The 23,396-nt window shown below is 39.7% G+C and overlaps 1 protein-coding gene across 2 annotated transcripts in view; it reads left to right on the top strand.

The window, feature by feature from the left end:
• Wdpcp (WD repeat containing planar cell polarity effector) overlaps positions 1–23,396 on the top strand; it is a 245,691-nt gene that overhangs the window by 80,027 nt on the left and 142,268 nt on the right. For both annotated transcript variants that reach the window (XM_055628872.1, XM_055628871.1), the window contains one exon: positions 23,168–23,282. In XM_055628872.1, the coding sequence (XP_055484847.1) occupies positions 23,168–23,282 (115 nt within the window). The remainder of the gene's footprint in view (positions 1–23,167; positions 23,283–23,396) is intronic.

The raw sequence follows: 23,396 nt of genomic DNA, 5'->3' as shown, positions 1-23,396 counted from the left end.
CACACACACACACACACACACACACACACACACACACACACACACACGGTGATCTTTCAAGCATACATAGCCATGCTTGACTTTTAAGTGGATACTAGGGATCTGGTTTGGTCCTCTGGCTTTCACAGCAAGCACTCCTAAACCATGAGCTATATCCCCAGTCCCATTTCTGGAGACCCTTGGTGCTAGAACATTTGGATTCTCAGTCTTTGAATGGGGCCATTTCTCTACTGTGATTACTTTTTAAAGAAATGATTAAATTGTGTTTATGGAATTTAATCTAATTGATACATCTTTCAGGAATCTTTAAAAAGTCCACTTGTTTGGAAATCTCTGAGGAGGCTATTGCAGCTATAAGGACTAAAGAGGATGTAATCTAAGTGTGGGTCTTTATGTCAAATAAGGGGGATTTACAGGTTGTCATGATCAAAGCTCAGTTTATATTATTGACCCAATGACCTATAAATTGTAACATAAAAATCATTTTCTCCCCTTGTAAATTGAGAATAGTTTATAAATCAAGACTTACCTATACATACACTTGGGGATTAAAAAGTCTTTGTTTCTAGTTTCAATAACCTAGTATGAGGTTATTGAAAGCTCAAAGGTACAATTGGGAGTTTTGGTCTCAGCAGCTAGTAAATATACTCTCATATTTGTCTTAACAACCAACAGAATACATTTAATAATTTTCTGCTTTGAGTTTTGTAAACCATTTATATAAACTTTTTTTAAAGGAAAAATAGTTTCAGTTAAATAGTTTATAAATAGTTCATCTCTCTGGTGGAATGTTAAAGTCTATAAAGTATTGTGCCTTCTGTCATGGTTATATTTACCCATTGCTTTGTAATTAGTTGAAAAGATTTTTGTAAGCATAGATATAACCTTATCTTAATCAGTGTTATTAGATATAATACTGTTTTTTAGGTTGAAGTGTTTTTATTTAAAATACAATTGCCTCACTTTCCCTCCTCTTCTTCCTTTAGGCCCTCCCAACTACCCTCTCTTAAACATTTCCAGTGTCACTCCCAACTTTCGAGCTGACTCTTTTTCTTTGATTCTTATTCACATGCATATACATAAAATCTGTGTAACAGCTTGCCAAGTCCATTTCTGTTGTTAGTGTGTATATGGTTTGAGGGCTAGCCACTCAGCCTGGGACAACCAACTCGAGGGCACATCTCGAATTGGCCAATTTTCCTTTTCCAGCAGTCATTCATTATCTAGGGGAGGGATCCTGTGAAATGTTCTCCTTTCCATGTTAACATGTCCATTGATATAACACGTCATTCGAGTCTTGTTATTGTGCAGCAATGTCTGGAAGAGACTTTCATAAACAGACTTCCTAGTATTCTGGCTCGTAGAACCTTCCCACCTCCTTCTTTACAATGTTCCCTGAGTCACAGATAAGGAGCTGTGATTATGTGGATATATCTGTTGGGGCTGGGCTGCCATGTTCTGTTTCTCTCTGCATTGTGTCCAGTTGTGCTGGTCTCCATTTGCTTTAGAGGCTTCTTGGAAGGGGAAAGCTACACTTAGATGTGGGTGAGCTTATCGTGTGTAAAATGAATTTGATAAAGTAATAGTAAAGTATGGCCCAGGGCATTAGCAGTGGCACCAACAGCGTTTCATATAGGTGCAACCCTCCATACCATATTCACTGCCTGCCTCCGTGGTAGTAGATAAGTGAGGGTAGAAAAGAAGAAGACACGTTAACTCATTGAGACTAATGAGTGCTGCGTTGTAAACATCAAGGGAAGCCAGAGACACTATAAACACTAGTAAAATCTGAAATGCTTAACACATTTTACAGAGAAGTTACAAATAGACCTAAACAGGAATGTAAGATTTGGTAACCCTGAAAAGACGGAAAGGAGGCTATCTACATAGTAATGAGGAAGTTGGCCTATTTGGGGAAATGGTTTTTAGAATAGAGTAATTGGGTTGAAAAGTAGCTTGGGGCTTCTGTAAATAAAGACTTTGAATATTACAATGAGACATTGATACTATGTCCTGTAATTCTGAAAATGCTTTTATATCAGAGAAGTACTATATTAAATTTAGTCTTACAAAAGGATTAGCCTAGCGATGGGATGTAAGATAAAAAGTGAACCAGAAGGAAAGACATGATTTTGGCTGTGTACAAGCCTGAGGTACAGAAAGTTCTGAAAGCCAGTAGGGGACTTTGGAACGACATGTTAAACTTTTAGCTTGCCCATGTTTCCTGTATCATTTGGAAATGTAAAATTAGAGTGGAGGGTTAGATTTGAATTTTTTGGAGGAGACAGCTGAAGCCCTGAGTTAAAACCATTCAATTTGTATTTTCATAAGGATTGGTGGATATCTTGTGATATCTGAGAACCAAGGAGTGTCTATTTAGTGGATAAGGGAGAAAAACCCAGCAGCAAAATAGTAAGAAAGAGCAGACAGGAAATGAAGAATTGTAGAAAAGTATGTTTTTGTAGAAATCAAAGGGGTTGGAAGTCAGAGGGTCTGAAAGACAGATGAAGGAACCTTTTCTTGTCTGGTTGTTGCTGATCTAAAGCTCTGTGTTGTGATTCTAGTGGGTGTTTGTGAGTCCTCAGCAATAAACTCAGCTTTTATGATTAGTGGCTACTGAAAATACTACATGATTTATTTTCATTGTTGTAGAATTTCATACATACAAATAATGTGTCTTGGTCAGACCTATCAATTTACCTCCTGTCTCCCGTACCATGTTCCCCTTCCAACTCGATGCACCATATTTTTAAGAATCCCCCTGGGTCTGCTTAGTGCCACCACAGTGTGCAGGAGTGCAGGCCGTCCACAGGGAGCACAGTCGGAATAGACTGACTTCCCTGCCCCACTAGCCTTGAGTCGCCAAGAGCGCTTCCGCTGGGCTGAGGCTTTCTGGGCCCTTTCCCATCTCTGTGGTTTTGTCTGGCTTGATCTTTCACAGATCTTCTGCGTGAAGTCAAAGCTGCTGTGTGTTCATGTGTGTGGTACGTCTGGCTCTTCCTCAGTGACCCCAAAACCTTGAGAGTAGGGGTGTAAATAGATGTCCATTTAGGGCTGAGCACTTCATAGTTGCTTAGTCTCTGAATCTAGACTCAGTGTGGGTCACAAGAATTTCATATGTATTTGAAAAATAAAACTAACGATTAAAGAATTAGAAAATTAAAGAATAATGTGAGATTGGGTGTTATTCTTTTTATATAATATCTAAAATTCAGGGATTGCTGCTGAGAAACTGTTAGCTAACTGTTAGACTGTTAGAAACTGTCAGACTTTATAAAGGATGCTGGATTTCATCCAGACTTTGAAGGAAGGACACAACTTAGGTGAGGAAAAGGAAGGCGTCTGCTAAGGGGAGCATGTCAGCAGAGATAAGATGTCTTTAGATATTTCAGATAATTCAGGTCTTTCTGAAAAGATGTCTCCATAGATTTTTTTTTCTTAATTTGAATACTTCTTTAAAAAAATTCTGTGTGACTATGTATTTGTATGATTATTGATATCTTTTAAACCACACTAAGGCTATTTGTTTGTTGTAGGATTGGTCTGGTTTCCTATTATGATAAGCAAGTGAATATTATAATCTAGGAGCCTTTTGGAGCCAGTGAAACTTAGCCAGTATGTAGCAGCTTAGTACTGTTATCATTTTCTCACTTACAAAAGTAGTATTTAATATCTTTTAATTAGAAAAAAAAAACCCAGACATTTTAAAGCCAGACTATTTGTAAAACACAGAAAACCCAGTGGACATAAATTATCTAATCCAATGAATTGGTATTATCAAGTATTTGTCATTTGATGTTTTTACTTTGGTATAAATGTATATGATATTCAGTTTATTATATATTGTATGTTATACATTTAGCATATGCTATAAATATTTATGCTTAGAGTAATAGATCCTATATATACCTATGCATTGTTTTTATATCATAAAATAAGCACTCAAATCCCATAGTGAAGTAGAGTTATTGTCAGGATTGTGCCTGCTGATGTAATCTCTTTCCCTGGTTCAACTTTCCTTGGTGTCAGCAGACATAAGCTGTCTCTAGATATTTCAGATAATTTAGAAGGTCTTTCTGGCAAGACGTCTCCATAGGTTTTTTTTTTTTTTTCTTTTTCCTTAATTTGGATGCTTTTTTAAAAAGAATTCTGTGTGGTATATGTGTGACTATGTATTTGTGTGATTATTGATTTCTTTTAAACCACACTAAGACTATTTGTTGTAGGGCTGGTCTGGTTTCCTATTATGATAAACAAGTGAATCTTACAATCTAGGAGCCTTTAAGATAAAGGTAGATCTTTTAATTTTGTAGTGGGGGTGTTACTATCTAGTCCAGGCTGGTCTTGAACCTGTGTGCTAAGGTGGACTCTTTCCTCAACCTCCTCATTGGCTGGACTGCAGGCATGTGCCATTGTTTTTATTATTTCCATTTTCCTAATGAGGAGACAGAGATATACAGTAATTACATAATTTGCAGATTGCCAGCATTTAAACTAAGGCATTGTAGCTTTACAGCTTGTGTCTTTAGTTGCTATATACCCCATACTCTTTTTCAACAGAGCATAAATATGGAAAAATATTCACGTAAATATACCCTCAGCCACAGTGAGTTCTGGAACGCACATTAAACATAGTTAACTAAAGTTGTCATTATGCTTACTTTCTCTTATTTTTTCACTAAATTATAGTAAAATATTTTTAAAGCTATAACTTATGAGGACAAAGAACATGGCCATGATAATGAGAGATACCCATTAGCTTTAGAAAGTAAGTGACTATATGGACTCTGGCTTTGCTGAATCAGTGGCTGTAACAGGTTATATCATTAGGAGGTAAACATTTTGTGTCATAGAAAGCCTAAGATGTATAGATTTCTAAGGCATTAACGATACAACGGTGTAAAGCAGAAATTAGAATATGTTGAAAACTTGTGTAAAGAGCAAATGAGATAGATGAATTTTCTGTAGACAGGAAACCAAATGGTTTCTGATTATTAAGGCTTTGAACATAATAAAGAAAAAGTGAGGGGGTATCTTAGTTACTTGTTGATTACTGGGACAAAAGACAGCTTATACAAGACAGCTTATAAAAGAAAGCATTTAACTTGGAGACCATGGTTCCAGAGGGGTGTAGAATCTATGACCATTGGGGAGGGGAACGTGGCAGCAGGGTTTCAGGCATAACATTGGAGCAGTAGCTGAGAACAACTACTAGCTGAGAGCAGTAGTTGAGACAACCAACCCCAAGGCAGAGAGACAGAGAGAGCTAACTGAGGCTGGCATAGACCTTTGGAATCTCAAAGCCCCTCCTCAGTGGCAACTTCTTCCAGCAAGGCCACACCTCTGGTTTCTTCCCAAACAGTTCTATCACCTGTAGACAAATCATTCAAATATATGAGCCTTCGGGGAGCATTTCCTTCCAGCCACCACAGGGCCTGGTTAAAAATAAGAGGATTGAAACTGCATCCAGAGTGCTGAGACTTGCCTTTGCCTCCCCATGTCTAGCCGCTGGCATTTGCTTGCATTTTATTTGTTTATAGGACCTTTGTCTGGGGGAAATGGATTGCATTACCTAAAGCCAAACATATACTGACATCTGATAGTTTTCTCTGAAAGGGGAATGTGTTTAATATTTTTTACAGTAATGCTCAATTGAGTAAGTTTCCATGCAAACTACTCTTCTCATCATATAACTAAAAAAAATTGTAAATATGAGGACTATAAGTCTGAGACTAAAACACAGAAAACAAAAAAGCATGCAATTAATAGAATTAAATTTTCAAAATTATAATTAATAGCCACAGAAATAAATGAAGTGATGGCATCCTTGAAATAATAATAGAATTCCACTTTAAAAAAAACAAATTAAAAACAAAGAATAATTAGGGGCTGGGGAGGTGGCTTAGTAGTAGTGAGCAGTTGCTGTTCTTCCAGAGGACCTGGGTTTTGTTCCAAGAACCCAAGTCAGGCGGCTCAAAACTGCCTGTAACTCCAGCTCCAGGGGATCCAATGCCTTCTTCTAGCCTCCATGGGTGCCTGCTCTAATATGACAGACACTCGCATAGACACACACAATGACACATTAATAAAAGTAAAAATAAATCTAATTAAAAATACTCAGGAGCAAAAGCATTTCAAACAAATGAAGACTATGAAAGCACAGGGCTGGGAGCTCAGCCTTAGTGGAAGGAGTTTGTCTAGCTCACGCAAGGTCCCAGGCGTGATTCTCAATAGAGGTGCACGCTCAGTATCGACTGCGTAGAAAGAGTAAGACAGTCCTGGTGAGACCTGATAGGCTAGGGCCAGAGGGAAGGGGAGGAGAACTTCCCCTAAAGGTGGACTAGGGGCGGGGCATAGGAGGAGAAGAGGGAGAGAGGGTAGGACTGGGAGGAGATGAGGGAGGGGGCCACAGCTGGGATACAAAGTGAATACATTGTAACAAATACTAAATCAATAAAAGAGAGTATAACAGCATAAATAGAGAAATTAATAGAAGTGTCAAAAGGTAAAGTTAAAATATGCTATAGGACAGAATGTAAGAAAAGGCTTTAATTATGAATTATAGCTGACAGCAGGTATGAAAATGAACCAATATAATCAAAACTGGGTAAAAAGAATTTCCACGAACTGGACAGTGCACGTTTCTAACCTATTAGAGGAAACTTGCATTTTGTTATGCTCCGAGCTTAAGCTGCAAGGGCCGAGACAGAGTCGCCCATCCACCCTCCTGTGCCCCATTCTTTCTCAACATACATGTGAAGGTTAAGGTCAGCTATGAGTTCTCTGAACCTGAGGTGTTTGTGCCTGTGTGTGAGTCTGTTCTTTATATCTTTATTTTTAAATTATCGTATGAAAAAGTAGGTGTTCCTTGTGGCATTTTCCTCCATTCGGTTTAGCTGATCCCCTTCCCCACAGCTGCCTCTCACTGCTTAGTGTCCCCTTCCGCTTGGTACCACAGGCGCTCCATTACCTTCTGCACTCTCTTCCTTCAGGCTTTTTTAAAAACAAAACAAAACAAAACAAAACAAACAAACAAAAAAAAAACCAAAAAATACAAAAACCTTCCCATGCACTGCTTTCTAGTTTCTTATCCTCTGCCCACACTCACTTTAACATGAACAGTTCTGTGTGTCAGTATGAACAGTGTTTGTGTATCATCAACTTCCTGTGCTCCATGTAGCTCCTCCTGCCAGCTCTGGCCTGAGTGGTGTGTTGAGAATCTCTGGGAACATTATGCTTTCCCTAGTCTGTCCTTCCTGGGGTCTGAAGATCCCATTAGGCCGCCGCACCACTCTCTACACTCTGCTGTGTTCTTGCAGGGGTTTTGATGGACCCCTTGCTCCACAGGGTAACAGCATGGACAGGGATATGAGTTCTGATCTGATCTTTTGCCTTTAAGGTCTCTTACCCCTCCTCTGCAGATGTGTCCATTAGTTTCAGAGGTGCTATTCTCTGTGAAGCTCTCCTTGTTTGCTTTTGGTCCAATGGGGTGTGGGTAGGTTGTGAGTATTTGAAATCTTTTGGTTTCAGACTTCCCAACCCTTGTCTAGCATGTGTCTACTGTTAGTTGAGGCTGTTGATTTGGATTTCCAGCAGCAGATTGAATTCTATCTCCTAGGTTCTCTCGATGTGCCTGGTGCTTAGAGCAAGTCAGAGCACTCCCCTGGTGGCTGCATATGTGCTCAACCCCTTGTGTCTTTGAACAAACTTGGCTTCTTATATTTATGGTTGTGAGCCTAGCCTTTAGCGGCTGAGCCATCTCTCTAGCCCTAAACTTGGCTTCTTTATGGAAAAAAAAATCCCATTTAGACTTGTTTCTTCTTTCTGTAGTTCTTTTCCTTATTTCTCTCTTGGTCATGTTTTTTTCTTGACTTTCTTTTACCCAAAGTCTTGGTTTTTCAGATGCTGTTTCTGATCTACCATTGTCTCAAAATCTCCAGTTTAAAGTACCCAGTGCTTAAATAACTAGAATTCCACTTTCCAAATAGCTACCTCATTTCCACTCTCAATTGTGATCAGTGTCTTGAAGTCCCCAAACCCTCTTCTGTCCCATAAATAGAGTTCTAAATTGTCACTTAAGCAACACTTTCAGACTTACTACCTCTCAAAATGATTTCCTTGCTATGCTGTTTAAAAAAAAAGTAATTGAAAGATAGGCTGCCCTAAGTAACTAAAATTCATGAGAGCCAAGAAATAAGGACTCTTTGAGATGAAAGGGATGAGGGATGGAGCAGGCCCTGGGGAGATGGTGCCTGTAAAAAGCCAAGCGTGGTTGTGCCTTCTTGTAACCATGGCATTTGGGGATGGTGTGAGGGCAATGTAAGTCTGGGGAACTCCCGACCAGTCAGCTTAGTTGAAATGTCAAGTTTCTTGTTCAGTAAGAGACCCTTTCTCCAAGCAATAAGGTGGAGAGAAATGAAGGAAGGTTCCCACTGTCTCACTGTCACCATACGTAAGAGAATTAATAATTATACCCCATAGGCATAAAAGAATTTTAAGTTCTATTCATAATAATACGCTAAAACAAGTAATAAGACAAAGACAGTGCTAGCTGCTTCTCTAATAGTGTTACTCTTTGTTAACAGGTCCTGATGCTAGTGTAGCCCCAGAACCCTGAAAAACCCTCAGCTTCTCTGTTCCTACAGTTAGAGTGGGATATAGGAAATACTTCTGGCTTTGGTAAGATGATGCTCCTGATGTGTTTTCCAAGAAAAATGTATTAAAGGGACAGATTCGACTGGGGTGTAACATTTCACCTTCTGTTCTTTGCCTCTTCTAGACGGAATCTGAGATATGATGCCAGAATAGTAGGCAGCTACCCTGTGAGCTGCTGATGACAGCAGTGAACAAAAGGGACGAAGACAACTAATATGTCCTTGTTCTCCAGTAGCTTGTATATGACAGGCAGGCTCAGATAGTATTGAAGCCAAGAAACTGGTGATCAAAAGAGCGACTATATTCAGAGTCTTGGCGTTCACCAAAACTTAGAGATGGGGATAAAGCAAGGACACTGACACAAAGTAGCCTAGGAAAGGCCCAGAAAGGCCCATGAAGGTCACGGAGCTGGAGAGTGGTGACAGCATGTTTGAGAGTAATCATAGCATGACAAAATTCATGTGATATACTTAGGAAAGTTTATATTAAAATAAAATATATAGTGGCTAAGGAAATACTTTATTCAGTAAACGCTTGTTGTACAAACATGAAAAGAGTTTCATCATCAGCACCCATATTAAAAAACAAACCAAAACAAAACAGGTGCTATTGTACCTGCCTGTCATGCCTGCACTGGGGAGCTAAAGACAGGAAGATCCCTAGGACTGGCTGGCCAGCCTGTCTAGCCAAATTGGTGATGCCCAGGTTCAAGATCTTAAAAAATAAAAAATATTAAAATATTTTAAAATAAGGTGGAACATAATTGAGGAGGATACCATCATTAGCTTCTGGTCTCCATGTACATACACACACACACACACACACACACACACACACACACACAAATACACATGTATGCATATATACAAAACAAAAGATTTGTTATATGTGTCATTTTTTTTTCCATATACAGAGTTTTGCCTGAGGAGTGTTTAGCCAGGCTGAATATTTATGTAATTAACTAATATTCCTCGGGGAAAATTGTCATTCCTTTTCACAAAAATAAGTAGAAAAATTATAATGAAAAATTTCAATCCTAAGTTTGATGAACTGTGATAATCAACTGATACGTTAATTACTTAAACTTATGAATATAGTGAAACACGAGTCCATTTTTTTGGAATGTGATTATGTATAAAATTTTTGTTCTTTATAATAATGTATTTTTATACTATCAAGTGACATTTCCTTCATTCTTTCTTTATAAAGAGTTTTTTATTTTATTAATTGTTCTCAGTTTAAAATCTTTCCAAAGAAGTTTACAGTTTTTGGCCCCTTCTCGGCATTGATATTTGACAATGGTTCAGAATCAGTGGGAATCCCTAGAAACTAACCTGGTTCAAGAATGTGATTTTCCTTATAGATTGCTACCTCTAGTAGCAAGTGTATATAAGGCCAAGTTTAAAATCTGAATAATCCATGTACTATTGATAACCATGTTTTGAAAAGTAAAAACACATAAAACACTTCCCCACATTTTTTAGGAAGGGAGCATTAAAGTTATAATTCTGTTGTTTTTTTATTTTTATGTTTTAATTTTTTATTTTGAAACAGAATTTCTCTGTATGTAGCCTTGGCTGTCCTGGACTCACTTTGTAGACCAGGCTGGCCTCAGACTCACAGAGATCCTCCTGCCTCTGCCTCCCCGAGTGCTGGGGTTATAAGTGTACACCACTGTGCCTGGCAAAGGATTTCACCATCAGATGACTTTAAATCCATTATAGTTGGATATTTGTACTGGTTTGTTATTGTCATTTTTACTTGAGTTCTTTCAGTTTTTTTAAAGATATAAAAATGTGCTACTTTTTTTAACTTAGAAATTTATACTAATACATAGGCTGAATTATACTAGCCAGAAATATATATGTGAACTATTTAAAAATAGGTATAGAAACTCAGCAATTTTTTTCTTTTATTATTATTAACAATTTATTTACTTTGTATTCCAGTTGTAGCCTCCTCCCTCAGCTCCTTCCGGTCCCATCTTCCCTCTGTCTTTGTCCCCTATCCCTCTTCCCTAGTGCACTGATAGGGGAAGTCCTAGTCCTTTACTGTCTGACCCTAGCCTATTGTCTCATCAGGACTGCCTGGATCCTTTTCTTCTGTGGCAAAGCTGCGTTGCCAGGGGGAAGGGATCAAGGAGCAGGCAACCGAGTTCATGTCAGAGACTGTCTCTTCTCCCCTTATTAGAGGAGACTTGCCATCTGGAGGCTGAGCAGCCTATAGGCTACATCTTAGCAGGGGGTCTAGGTTCTCTATGCATCGTCAGTCTCTGCAGTATCCCCCTCCCTGAACCCTGCTTTTTTTTTCTTTGATGGTCTCCTTGTGTGACTCCTGTCCCCTCCATGTCCTTTTATATACCCTGTCTTCCATAAGACTCCCTGCTCTCTGTCCAAAGTATGGCTGTGAGTCTCTGCTTCTGCTTCAATCCCGTGCTGGCTGGAGTCTTTTAGAGGATCTCTGCTGTAGGATCCCATCCTGTTTCCTCTCTTCTACTGCTTCTGTAGTCTATCCTGTCTTCCCTTCTAAATGAAAATTAAGCATCTTCCCTAGGGACCTCCTTGTTGTTTAGCTCCTGTAGGTCTGTAGATTTTGGTATGTTTATCAATGTTATATGGCTAATATTCACTTATAAGTCTTTCATGCATGTCTTTCTGCTTCTGGGAAAACTCACTCTGGATTATCTTTTCTAGTTCTATCCATTTGCCTGCAAATTTCATGATGTCCTTGTTTTTAATAGCTGAGTAGCATTCCATTATGTAAATATATCACACTTCCTGTATCCATTCCTCCGCTGAGGGACATCTAGATGGTTTCCAGCTTCTGGCTATTACAAATAAAGCTGCTATGAACATAGTTGAGCAAATGTCCTTGTGGTATGGTTGAGCATCTTTTGGATATATTGCCAGGAGTGGTATAACTGGATCTTGAGGTAGTACTATTCCCAGTTTTCTGAGAAAGCACCAGATTGATTTCTTAAGTCATTGCATAAGTTTACATTTCTACCAGCAATAGAGGAGGGTTGGAGGGTTCCCCTTTTCTCTACATCCTCTCCTCTTGAGTTTTGATCTTAGCCATTCTGATGGGGGTGAGGTGGAATCTCAGAGTCATTTTGATTTGCATTTCCCTGATGATTAAGTATATTGAACATTTCTACTAGAGAACTCCTACAACTGATAAAACACCTTCAGCAAATTTTCTGGATACAAAATTAACTCAAAAAAAAAATTAGTAGCCCTCCTATATACAAAAGACAAAAGGGCTGAGAAAGAACTTAGGGAAATAACACTCTTCAAAATAGTCACAAATAATATAAAATACCTTGGTGTGACTCTAACCAAGCAAGTGAAAGACTTCTATGAAAAAAAAAAAAAAAACTTCAAGTCTCTGAAGAAAGAAATTGAAGATTTCAGAGGATAGAAAGATCTTCCATGCTCATGGATTGGTAGGATTAACATAGTAAACATGACCATCCTACCAAAAGCAATCTACAGATTCAATGCAATTCCCCAAATTACCAACACAATTCTTTATAGACCTTGAAAGAACAATTCTCAACTTCATATGGAAAAACAAAAACCCAAAATAGCTAAAACCATACTGTACAATAAAATAACTTCTGGAGGATTCTCCATCTCTGATCTCAAGCTGTACTATAGAGCAACAGTAATAAAAACGCCATGGTATTGGCATAGAAACAGACTGGTGGATCAATGGAATAAAATTGAAGACCCAAAAATAAACCCACACACCTATGGACACCAGATCTTTGACAAAGAAGCCAAAACCAAACAGTGGAAAAAAAGACAGCATCTTCAGCAAATGGTGCTGGTCTAACTGGATGTCTACATGTAGAAAAATGAAAATAGATCCATATCACCCTGCACAAAAGTAAAATCCAAGTGGATCAAAGACATAAAACCAGGCACACTAAATCTGTTAGAAGAAAAAGTGGGTAAGAGCCTTGAACTCATTGGCACAGGAGACAACTTTCTGGACAGAACACCAACAGCTCAGGCTTTAAGATCAACAGTCAATAAATAGGACCTAATGAAACTGAAAAGCTTCTGTAAAGCAAAGGACAGGGTCAACAGAACAAAATGGCAGCCTACAGACTGGGAAAAGATCTTCACCAGCCTTACATCTGACAAAAGCTAATATCCATAATATATAAAGAACTCAATAAATTAAACACCAACAAACCAAATAATCCGATTTTAAAAATGAGGTACAGAGCTAAGCAGAAAATTCTCAACAGAGGTATATTGAATGGTGGAGAAACACTCAATTTAATTTTTAAATTATTTATTTTTATGTGTATGTGTGTATTTATGTGAGATTTTGTGTATTTTAATCATATAGGTGCCTGCATAGGCCAGAAGATCACGTCTGATCCTTTGGAACTAGAGGTACCGGTGGTGGTGAGCCACTTGTAGATGCTGGGAACCAAATTCAAGGCTCTGCAAAATAAGTCTCTGTTCTTAACCATGGGCTGTCAGTGCAGCCCTCAGCACTGTTCACAAAAGGATCCATTTTTATTTTCTGCATGTATGTTCACCACATGTTTGCCTGCTGCGCTCAGAAGCCAGAAGAGGGCATTGGAGCCACCAGGGCTGGCGTCCCAGACAGTTGTAAGCTACCATGTGGGTGCTGGGACTGCACCCGGGGCCTCTGCAGTGCTGAGCGTCACGCCGTCCCTGGGATGAGGCAACTGTATGGCAATGTAACTGGCAGAGAAAACATGCTAAGTGCTTTTGTCTAAGTTCTGATTTATGCCTCGTAGTTTTATAGTTTAAAAAATAAAAACAACTATTAAGCTAATAGATAACTGACTCACCAAATGACTGTGGAGTGGAAAGTAGTGACAATTGCACTTCTTCATCTGACTTGCTTGTGTATAAACGCACTGTACATGTTGGGTGAGTGTGTATTCTTGTGCATATAGAGGCCAGAGGTTGACGCTGGTGCCTTCCAGGCACACTCTTTATTCACAGAGGTAGGGTCTCTCACTGAGCTTGCAGATTCTGCTAGAATACCTACCCCCTTTCCCTAGGGAGTCCCCTTCTGTCGCCTAAGAACTGGGGTTCTAAGTGGGCTGTTAAGCCTATACAGCTTTTATGAGGGTACTGGAGACTGAACACTGGTCCTCATGCTTGCTCACCAGTGCTTTCTGTCCTGAACCATGTCTCCAAACGTCTCTAGTTGCATTTCCCATAAAACATCACTGTCTGCCCGCTATTCACAGTGGCTCTCCACGGTCAGGAAGGAGATGCCGCCCAGTAGTGTTTTGCTCTCAGGAGAATGCTAGACTGAACAGTAAACCCTGTTTCCAATGTGTGTCAAGAAGCATTTTATAGGTGCTTAAAAAGTCACTGTTGGTTATACTTTTGTTAGTGGTGGTCTTTTAAGTAAATAAGATAATTACACATAGATGAATAATCAAGGTACTCTCATAGGAAATAGATTGTGTTAAAATCTATTAAAATAGATTGCAGAGAACAGTTCATTTTCTGGTTATATTGATCCTTTTAGTAAAGAATGGGTCTGAGGATTTCAGTATTCTGAGTCTTCAGAAACACATTTCTGCTGTCTCTTACAGCCACAAAGAAAGGAAGTATATTTCTGGGAATATATATACATATATATTTTTTATGTTGAAATTTTTATTTTATTTTTTAAATTTTTGTTTGTTTATTACAATTTATTCACTTTGTATCCCTGCTGCAGCTCCCTCCCTCATCTGCTTCCAGTCCCATCCACCCTCCCTTTTCTCCCCCTATGCCCTTTCCCTAGTTCCCTGATAGGGGAGGACTTCCTCTCCTTCTATCTGACCCTAGCCAATCAGGTTTCATCAAGGCTGGCTGCATCATCTTCCTCTGTGTCCTGGCAAGGCTGCACCCCCCAGGGGGAGGTGATCAAAGAACCAGCCACTGAGTTCATGTCAGAGACAGCTCCTGTACCCTTTACTAGGGAACCCACTTGCAAACTGAGCAGCCAGTGGACTTCCTCTGAACAGGGGGGTCTAGGTTCTCTTCATTCAAGGTCCTTGGGTTGGAGTATCAGCCCCTGCAGGTGCCCCTGGGCCCAGGTTTTTTGGCTCTGTCATTCTCCTTGTAGAGCTCCTGTCCCTTTCAGGTCTTTCTAGCTCCCTCTTCTTTCATAAGTGCCTTTATGGCACTTTGCCCGAAGTTTGACTATGAGTCTCAGTATCTCCTTCAATATCCTGATGGTTAGGGTCTTTCAGAGGTCCTCTGTGGAAGGCTCCTGTCCTGTTACTTCTCTTCTCCTACTTCCGATCTCCATCCAGTTTGCTCTTCTGAATGAAGGGTAAGCATCTTCCCTAGGGTCCTCCTTGTTGTTTAGCTTCTTTAGGACTATAGATTTTAGTGTTTATCCTATATTTTATGTCTAATATCCATTTGTAAGTGAGTATATACTATGTGTATCTTTCTGCTTTTGGGTTACCTCACTCAGGATGATCTTTCCTAGTTCTGTCCATTTGCCTGCAAATTTCATGATTTCCTTGTTTTTAATTGCATTGTGTAAATGTGCCACTATTTCTGTATCCATTCCTCCATTGAGGGACATCTAGGTGGTTTCCAGATTTTGGCTGTTACAAATAAAACTGCTATGAACATAGTTGAGCAAATGTCCTTATTGAATGGTGGGGCATCTTTGGAGTGGTATATCTGGATCTTGAGGTAGCACTATTCCTAATTTTCTGAGAAAGTGCCAGATTGATTTCCATAGTGGTTGTACAAGGTTACATTCCCACCAGCAGTGAAGGAGGGTTCCCTTTTGTGAGAATATATTTTAGGAGCTTCTGTTTATTTTAGGAAAAAAATTTATAGAGAAATAATAATACCCCAAAGTCTTTTAAAAATAATTTTTAAAATCCCTAAAGCAAGAACTTAAATTTCTTTTTTGACACCCAGCACCCAGTTTCATCTTTGTGAAATTTACTACCAACAGTTTTGGGTATTCTTTCTGACATGCTCTCATGCTTGTGCACCTGAGTGTGCTAAATGGATACCTGTCCCACTTGCTTTCCCCCATGGTAAAGTGAAATGGTGCTGCTTGTATAGATCTATAATTTGAGAAATTTCGTCCACACTTTTACAGGTGTCCTGGATGTGGGCGGATTAATTAACTCTGATTAATTAAACTCCTCTATCTCTTATGTCATCTCTATTTATTCTCTTGTACTAACAACATTCACAATAGCCAAACTCAGAAGCAGCTGCTTTATTCTTAACTGCAATGCAGTTATCAGTTCACAGTCTGAGATATGGCATCATAGACATCGCCTGTTTGCTTGGGGCAGTCCCACCTGATGATGAATTACTCAAGAGGTAAATTACAGACAAGGAGGCTGGTTGTTGTGCAAAGAATTGGAGGGAAAGCGAAGAGGTGTTCTGACAGGATATTTCTATCACACACTACAGTAACTCTGATTTGCCGTGAGGCTCTTTGTGTCTTAACAGCTGGCATTAGTCAACATAGCAAGGAGCCTGGGGAGGGACTCATGAAACAGGTTTCCTTCAAGCTCTAGGTGTGCACTGTGCACTGCCCACAACTTTGTTGGACAAATCTGATCAGGTCCTAGTTCATGATAGAGGGAGCTTGTCATCTTTATGTGAGAAAACTATTGATTAGTATTTAAGGAGCTACCAAATCTGCATAGAAAAACTTCGGCTTCCACAGCAGCTTTGTTTACAGGTACTCTTTGCAGGTAAGGCTCTGTGACTTATATCTAGAGTGATGATGTGTTAGCTCGTTTCATGTCAACTTGACACAAGCTAGCGTCATCAGAGAGGAGGGAGCCCCAAGTGAGAAGATGTTTCTGTAGAACCAGGCTGTCAGCAAGCCTATAGGACATTTATTACATTAGTGATTGATGGGGGAGGGCCCAGCCCGTTGTGCATGGTACCATCCCTGGGCTGGTGGTACTGGGTCCTATAAGAAAGCAGGCTGAGCAGACCATGAGGAGCAAGCCAGGAAGCACCACTCCTTCATGGCCTCTTCATCAGCTCCCGCCTCCTAGTGCCTTTCCTGCTTGATTACCTGTTCTGACTTCCTTTGATGATGAACCATGATGTGAAATCTTAAGCTAAATAAACCCTTTTTCCCCAAGTTTCTTTGGTCATGGTGTTTGATCACAGGAATACTAACCCTAACTAAGGTGATTGCCATCGTGTCATCAGCCACCTCCAGTTGAGAACCATTGGTATAGCGTAAAGAAAATCAGACCACATGAAGTGTTGCAAAGAGGCTAACTGAAGAGCTGTGGATTAAAGATTACGGAGTAAAGATTAGGGATTTCTGAGTGTGATTCCGTGGTAGCACGGGGGTGTGGCACTGTTAGCAGTAGAGCTGTCTTGTCTCTCCTGTCCCACTAATGTAAGGTCTTCAGTTGGGGGCTTTGCTCATCTGCCCGGGAAGCGGTGAATTAAGTATATTGTATTCTTTGTAAGTTGCATGTTTGTCCTGAACAGGAGCTACACTAGCATCCGTCATTCTTCATAACCTGCAAAGGTTTCTGTAAGTGATAAAATATTATGCCAAAGTGCTATATTCTCTGTCTTAAACTTCATTTTCAACCATGGATTTTTAATCCCTTTAGATTTTAAAACAACTGGCAATATAAAACTCCTTGTTTTATTCTTCTTGTGAATTTGACCAGTTTCTAAATATGTTCTAGGAATGATCAATCTCCTTCCCTCCTTCCTTCCTTCCCTCCTTCCTTCCTTCCTTCCTTCCTTCCTTCCTTCCTTCCTTCCTTCCTTCCTTCCTTTCTTTCTTCCTTCCTTTCTTTCTCTCTCTCTCTCTTCCTTCTCTTTTGTTTTCTTTTCTCTTTTGGTAAATGTAAACGGTTAAAGTGAAGTATCTTACGAATAGATAAAATGCGATTTTTTTTTTTAAGACAGGGTTTGTCTGTGTAGCCTTGGTTGTCCTAGACTCACTTTGTAGACCAAGCTGGCCTTGAATTTAAAAAGATCTATCTGCCTCTGCCTCCTCAAGTAGTGGGATTACAGGCATGCACCATCATGTCCAGCTAAAATGAGATTTCTTAAATTTAAGTAGATAAAACAAAAAGATACACCTCTGGACATGAATTTGTTCCACATATTGGACAATATACACAGGTATTTTGGAAAACCTAATGTTAACACTTCTGTATTCAGAAGAAGACATATTTCCTATTGTTGTTGTGACCCATTCTGTATAATAACTCAACTTTTAACCATCATTTTAGCCCAGTGCTTCTCAACCTGTGGACTGTGGGGGCCACATACCAGGTATACTGCATATCAGATATTTTTATTATGATTTGTAAGAGCAGAAAAATTGTGGTGATGAAGTAGCAATGAAATAATTTTATGGTTGGGAGTCACTACAATATGATATAAACACTCGCAACATTGAGAGGGTTGAGAACCACTCTTAGCCAGTTTACCTTTGTCTTTGTAAATCAGTAGATTAATCAGACATGGTTTTTCTGGATACTTAGTGTTTGCTGAATGAAGGAATAAATGATGGAAAACACTTTCTCTGACTGCCTGATAAATTATCAGTGACTCATTGTAGATTTCTTGGATGTAAAAATTGTCTTTCATTCTCTGAGTGGCTACATTGGGTATCATCGTGATTCTCTGAATGAATTAATCTCAATGTTTTGTTATTTATATTTTCCCTAGAATTTATGTTGTTACCCGTGAGTTGTAGTGTTTAGCACAGTTGTCTATGTAAGGCTTTTTTCTGTTTTGAATGCCTGACCATCCTAGAAGACCTGTCAACAGTTGTTGACTTTTTCTATTGACCCTGCCTACCTCCTCTTTCATAGCTCCTTAGACGTGATAGTAATCATGTGGATAGGGCATGCTCTTACCCAGTAAGAATATTGAATTCAGTGGAACTGTTTAGGGTTGCTAGTATAAAAAGTAGCTCATGCACAGTTACCTGAACCATTTAGTTAATACTTGAATCCAGATGCACTGACACCGTTGGCTCTGATGTGGCTTCTGGGAATCTGATCAGACTTTCATGGTCAAACAGCAAGAGCATTTACCCCCTCAGCTGTTTCTCCAGCCATGTATTTTTTTATGGGTTGTAATCCACCTCTTTAATCAGTTACCTATCCTAACTAAGGCCTCCATTTTCCTCTATGTATTCTATCCATATTAATTGATTTATGCCGTCTTGTCTACCATCCTGTCTCCATGTGCATACCTCTGTATAATCTGAATGTCTACATCTGTATACAGCAGGACTCACATGGTTTTGACCTGTTAACTAAATTAGACTTAGTGTTTTGTTATTCATATTTTCTTTCGATTAATGCCACCATCAGATATATTTTCTCCTTAAGTGCTATTTTACTTTTCAATTAGATATTCAGCCTAGATGCCAAGGTTAAATGAAACTAACTTAAAGCCACCTGAACAACTTTAGAATCATTTCTGATTTTCTTAAATAAAAAACTTCGAGCTTATAGAAGACAACAAGAGCAATGGTAAAGGCAGCAGAAATAATAGCAGAGCAGGTCAAGGAGATGTGTGGTGTCTGAAGAGGAATGAAGTGTCTTCCGCTGAAAGGAAACGTGCAGACTGAGCCAGAGCTGGAAATGGAACTGGTGTCCTTCTCAGTTGCTCAGAAGCCTCCTTTGCTGCTCAGGACTACTGTTCCTCTCTCTCTCCTTTTTTTCTTTTTCTTTCTTTCTTTTTCTTTTTTTGGAGCTTCCAGAATACTCTCACCCTTTGCCACTGGGCAGAACCTCAGTTTGCTTTTTCCTTCTTGTCCTACCAAATCATACCAAGGCTCTTTTCATTTTGGAGGATTTAAATACAACCATTTTGGTAATACAGGCAGAGGTGTGACACTTTTGTTTGGAGTAGATATTCTTTGCCTGAGTTTCAGACTATTGTTTATCTGACTGGTTATCTCCTGAACCATATCCAGGATTTTCATTGGTACCAGTACTTGTAAAATATGTGCCTCCCAAAACACTCTTATAACATGTTCTAATTAGCTTATTCATTTGTATCTACACATTGCAAAACTTGGTATTAGGGACGGTTCTAGTCACAAGACACTTAGAGGTTGAAAATGGTGGACATACCTTGATTCTAACAGGAACCCAAATGTTTTTTCACTAAGAAGCTTAATCCATATCTTTAAGGGGAGAGGGGGAAAAAAAAAAAGATCGCTGCTTAATCCTCCTTCTGTGAAATATACAGTTGTCTCTTTTCCCAGCTGAGGAGATGAGATGGCATGAAAGAAACTCCTCTGTGGGCACACATCTAGTCCACTGAACATTGGAACCCCTGAGCTCAGGCTTTGAACCTCCCTTTCTTTCCATTAAGTTTTAAAGAGCATTTATCCATTTCTGTGTTTAAATGTGACCTTGATGTTGTTGATGACCCCATCTCTACTTTTTGCAAGGTTATCTTCACTTGTAATTCCGTAGGTGACTTGACTTGTCCAAAATCAGGCTCTTAATGCTCCACAGTCTAAATTTTGCCACTAACATTTCTTACCTTAGTAAACCATGTTGCTTAGGCCAAGCATGCTACATCCAACCCTTCAGCGAATGCTAGTAGACACTCTTACAGCACAGCTAACCTTGCATTGAGGCCAGATGTTGATGCCTACACAGTCATGTTCAAGCACCACACAGCTGAGTTTACAAAAATAAGTAATGAAGAAATTCCCTAATGTTTTAAGTAGAAATGATTGAATAGCAGTAGTCATTGCAAGCACTGTGCCAGGCATTGTTACAAATTCTGTTGAAGTTACTTAATCCTCAGCCTGTGAAGATAGTATTATGTCTTATTTTGGATGAGGAAATGAAGATACAGAGATGTTAGGTAACTGAGTGTCTCACAACTAGCCACTGCTGACTTCAGAGTTCATGCTCTTAGCCAACGTGCTCTGATCTTTGAATGTATGCTGTGATGCAACTGAAGAAGAGCTAAGGTTGAGGCTGAAGTTCTAGGAAGGCAGTTTTCCTTTTTAACCCCACGTCCTAGATTCTCTCCTCAGTCAGCTGCCCACCTCTCTTCAAACTGTATAATGGGTTTGCTAACACTGCCTTATTACATGGATTCATGTCTCTTCTCTCTATCAACCTATAAGGATTATATTTGATTCATTTTTGAGCTGTTAAATTTAGTTGCTTGCATGTCATATGGCCAACATTCAGTTTTTGTCAATTAAACAAAAGAATGCCTTTCCCCATGTTTTTTAATCAATTGGAGCTGTCCCAGTTAAGATTGCCGTCAGGCGTAGTGAGCCTCTGTTCACTGGTGGCACTCGGCTCTATGCTGTTTGTATTTTGTTTTGTTTTTGTGTGTGTGTGTTTGTTTTTGTTTTTCAGAGATAGGGTCAGGCGCCAAGTATTCCAAGCTGGCCTCCAGCTAGCTATGTAGCCCAGGATGTCCTTGAACTTCAGACTCTCCTGTTCCTATGTCCCACGGTTGTGATTGCAGGCGTGCCCCACCGTGCCAGGTTTATTGAGTGCCGGATGCAGAGCTCAGAGCTGGGGGCTGCTGAGAGGGCTCGTCTAGTGAAGTGCCTCCTAAAGCCTGCAGCCTGGCTCTGGCCCCTGTGACCCACAGGATGGACAGAGGACTGCAAGTCAGCCCTGCAAGCTATTCTCTGGTCACCACATGCATGTTGTGGCACATGCATAGAACCAGCATGTGAATACACATATGCATACCAAAATAGAGATCAATTTGGAATAATTTAAAGAGCTCAGGCCCTCCTGTATGTAAGCAACTACACTACCAAGCAACAGTACCTCCCACCCCAGCCAAGGCTCCTGATGGACGCATCCACATCATCCGGAAAGGGAAGGCTAGCTTAAGTTTTTCTCTAACTTTGTCCACGTGTTTCCTGAGTGCTTCCTCTGGGCCTAGCATTGAGGGTGCAGAGATAAATGGGATGAAGCCAGTATCCTGAGAATCCAGCCATCAGTGACAAATGAAGAGAAGACATGCTTAAGAGAATAGACACACATTTTAGTATAGAAAAGTAAGTAGAAAGGAACAGGTTTTAGTGATGTTTTAAGCAAACTTGAAAGGGAAGAACCAGATAGGAAAGTTGAGTCTTTCTAAATGTCTGAGAAGAGAGAATTTGAGGGAGCAAAGATCACATGCAATGAAATCCCCTAGGAATAGTGAATCATTTGCTATCAAGATATGTAGTAAAGCTGGATCAATTCAGTAGCAATTAATGAAGCACTTCTGAAGTGTTTTGCAACTCTTGGAACAGCTGTACCTTTTATTTCCACAACTCCTCGAGGTGTCACCCTCAGTCCTACCGTGGCACTGCAGAGGCGTGGGAGTGAAATAGAACAGTCTGTAACTCAGTTACAAGCAAGGTCTAAGGTTTCTGTCGTCTGGGACAGAGATTCTAACAGGAAGGAACTGTGGTCTTTTTTTTTGTTTTTTTCCTGAGGACTCTGGTCCCTCATGCTGCTCATCTTTCACACATGTCCAAATTCGTCTTAACAGAGAATCAGTCACTAGCTGGGACATGATGCCTAGGTGGGCGGGGGATTCCCCGTGTTGTTTAAGTCATAGTTGTCTTTGAGTCTGGCTGGCATGTTCATGATTAGTTTACTAACAATTGGTTTTTTTCCCTCTTATGCCATATGCTATTCCATGATTCATCAGCTTTGAGTCTGTTGCCTTGAAGGTGAAACAATTTCTTCCAATGTTGATATTTCAAAATCTCATAGATAACAAGCACACACATATGCAGAGTCCTTTCAGAAGTTTGAAACATTTGGAGATGAATGAATTAAGCTGCTACAAATGGAAAGGAGCACTGTAAAATTGTATCAGTTTTATCCAGCGTCTTTTGTGAATAACTTCTGGACACTGAAAGGCCATAGTCTTTACTGTTTTTGTTTTTCCTTGTGAAATTATTGATGGTGAGAGTTGCATATGATTTTAAAATGTTTAACCTTTTACCTAATTGCCTTGCTTTATATTATTTTAATGTTTTGGGTTATAAAATCTTTATTTGAGGAAATGAATAAGACCTAGGGTCCAAATTAGCTGTTTATATTGTGATAATGGCTTCTTCATATATTTGATGAGCAGCAGTGACTGTCCAAACCTCAAGAAGTGTCCTGTAAGTTTCTGATATAAACAGTGACCTTTCAGTGTTTGAATGCTGCACTTCACATTTTCTGACTGTAAAGCAGGGCTTTACAGGTTCTTTCTGCACGGACACCTCTTTAAGCATTTAGAAGGTAGACGCTGATAAACGTGGACCACATCAACTTTCTGTGGACAGCTCTCGCCAGTGCGCTGAGCGCACTGCGGCACTTTGCTGCCTGCCTTGGACTCAGAATGCTGGTGACTGTTTTAGGGAAGAAAACTGTAATTTCATGGTCCGAATGCATGTGAAAATATCCATGTGAATTATGTGATTGGAAAGGGATTTTCAAAAGATTCTAATTTTCAGCATATCTTCTTCTCTCCCCCTTACCTGGGTTTAGCTCCTCTTTGGTTCAGGTGTGCTGGTGTCTCTAAGCCTTTCTGGGCCTCAGCTGGAGAGAGTGGTGATTGACAGGAGCCTGGTGGGGAAGCTCATCTCGGACACCATCAGTGACGGTAATTATACCCATGTGCAAATCAGCTGCTCACATTGACAGTGGGCAGGAGAGGTACCTTGTCAACAGGTAGACTAATTATTACCACTGGGGACTTGCAAACACTACAAGTAAT

Source organism: Psammomys obesus, unplaced genomic scaffold, assembly GCF_907164565.1.
Source record: "Psammomys obesus unplaced genomic scaffold, mPsaObe1.curated_primary_1811, whole genome shotgun sequence".
NCBI lineage: Eukaryota > Metazoa > Chordata > Mammalia > Rodentia > Muridae > Psammomys > Psammomys obesus.
Note: the sequence above shows the minus strand (reverse complement) of the source record. Positions and strands in the feature narration are given on the sequence as shown.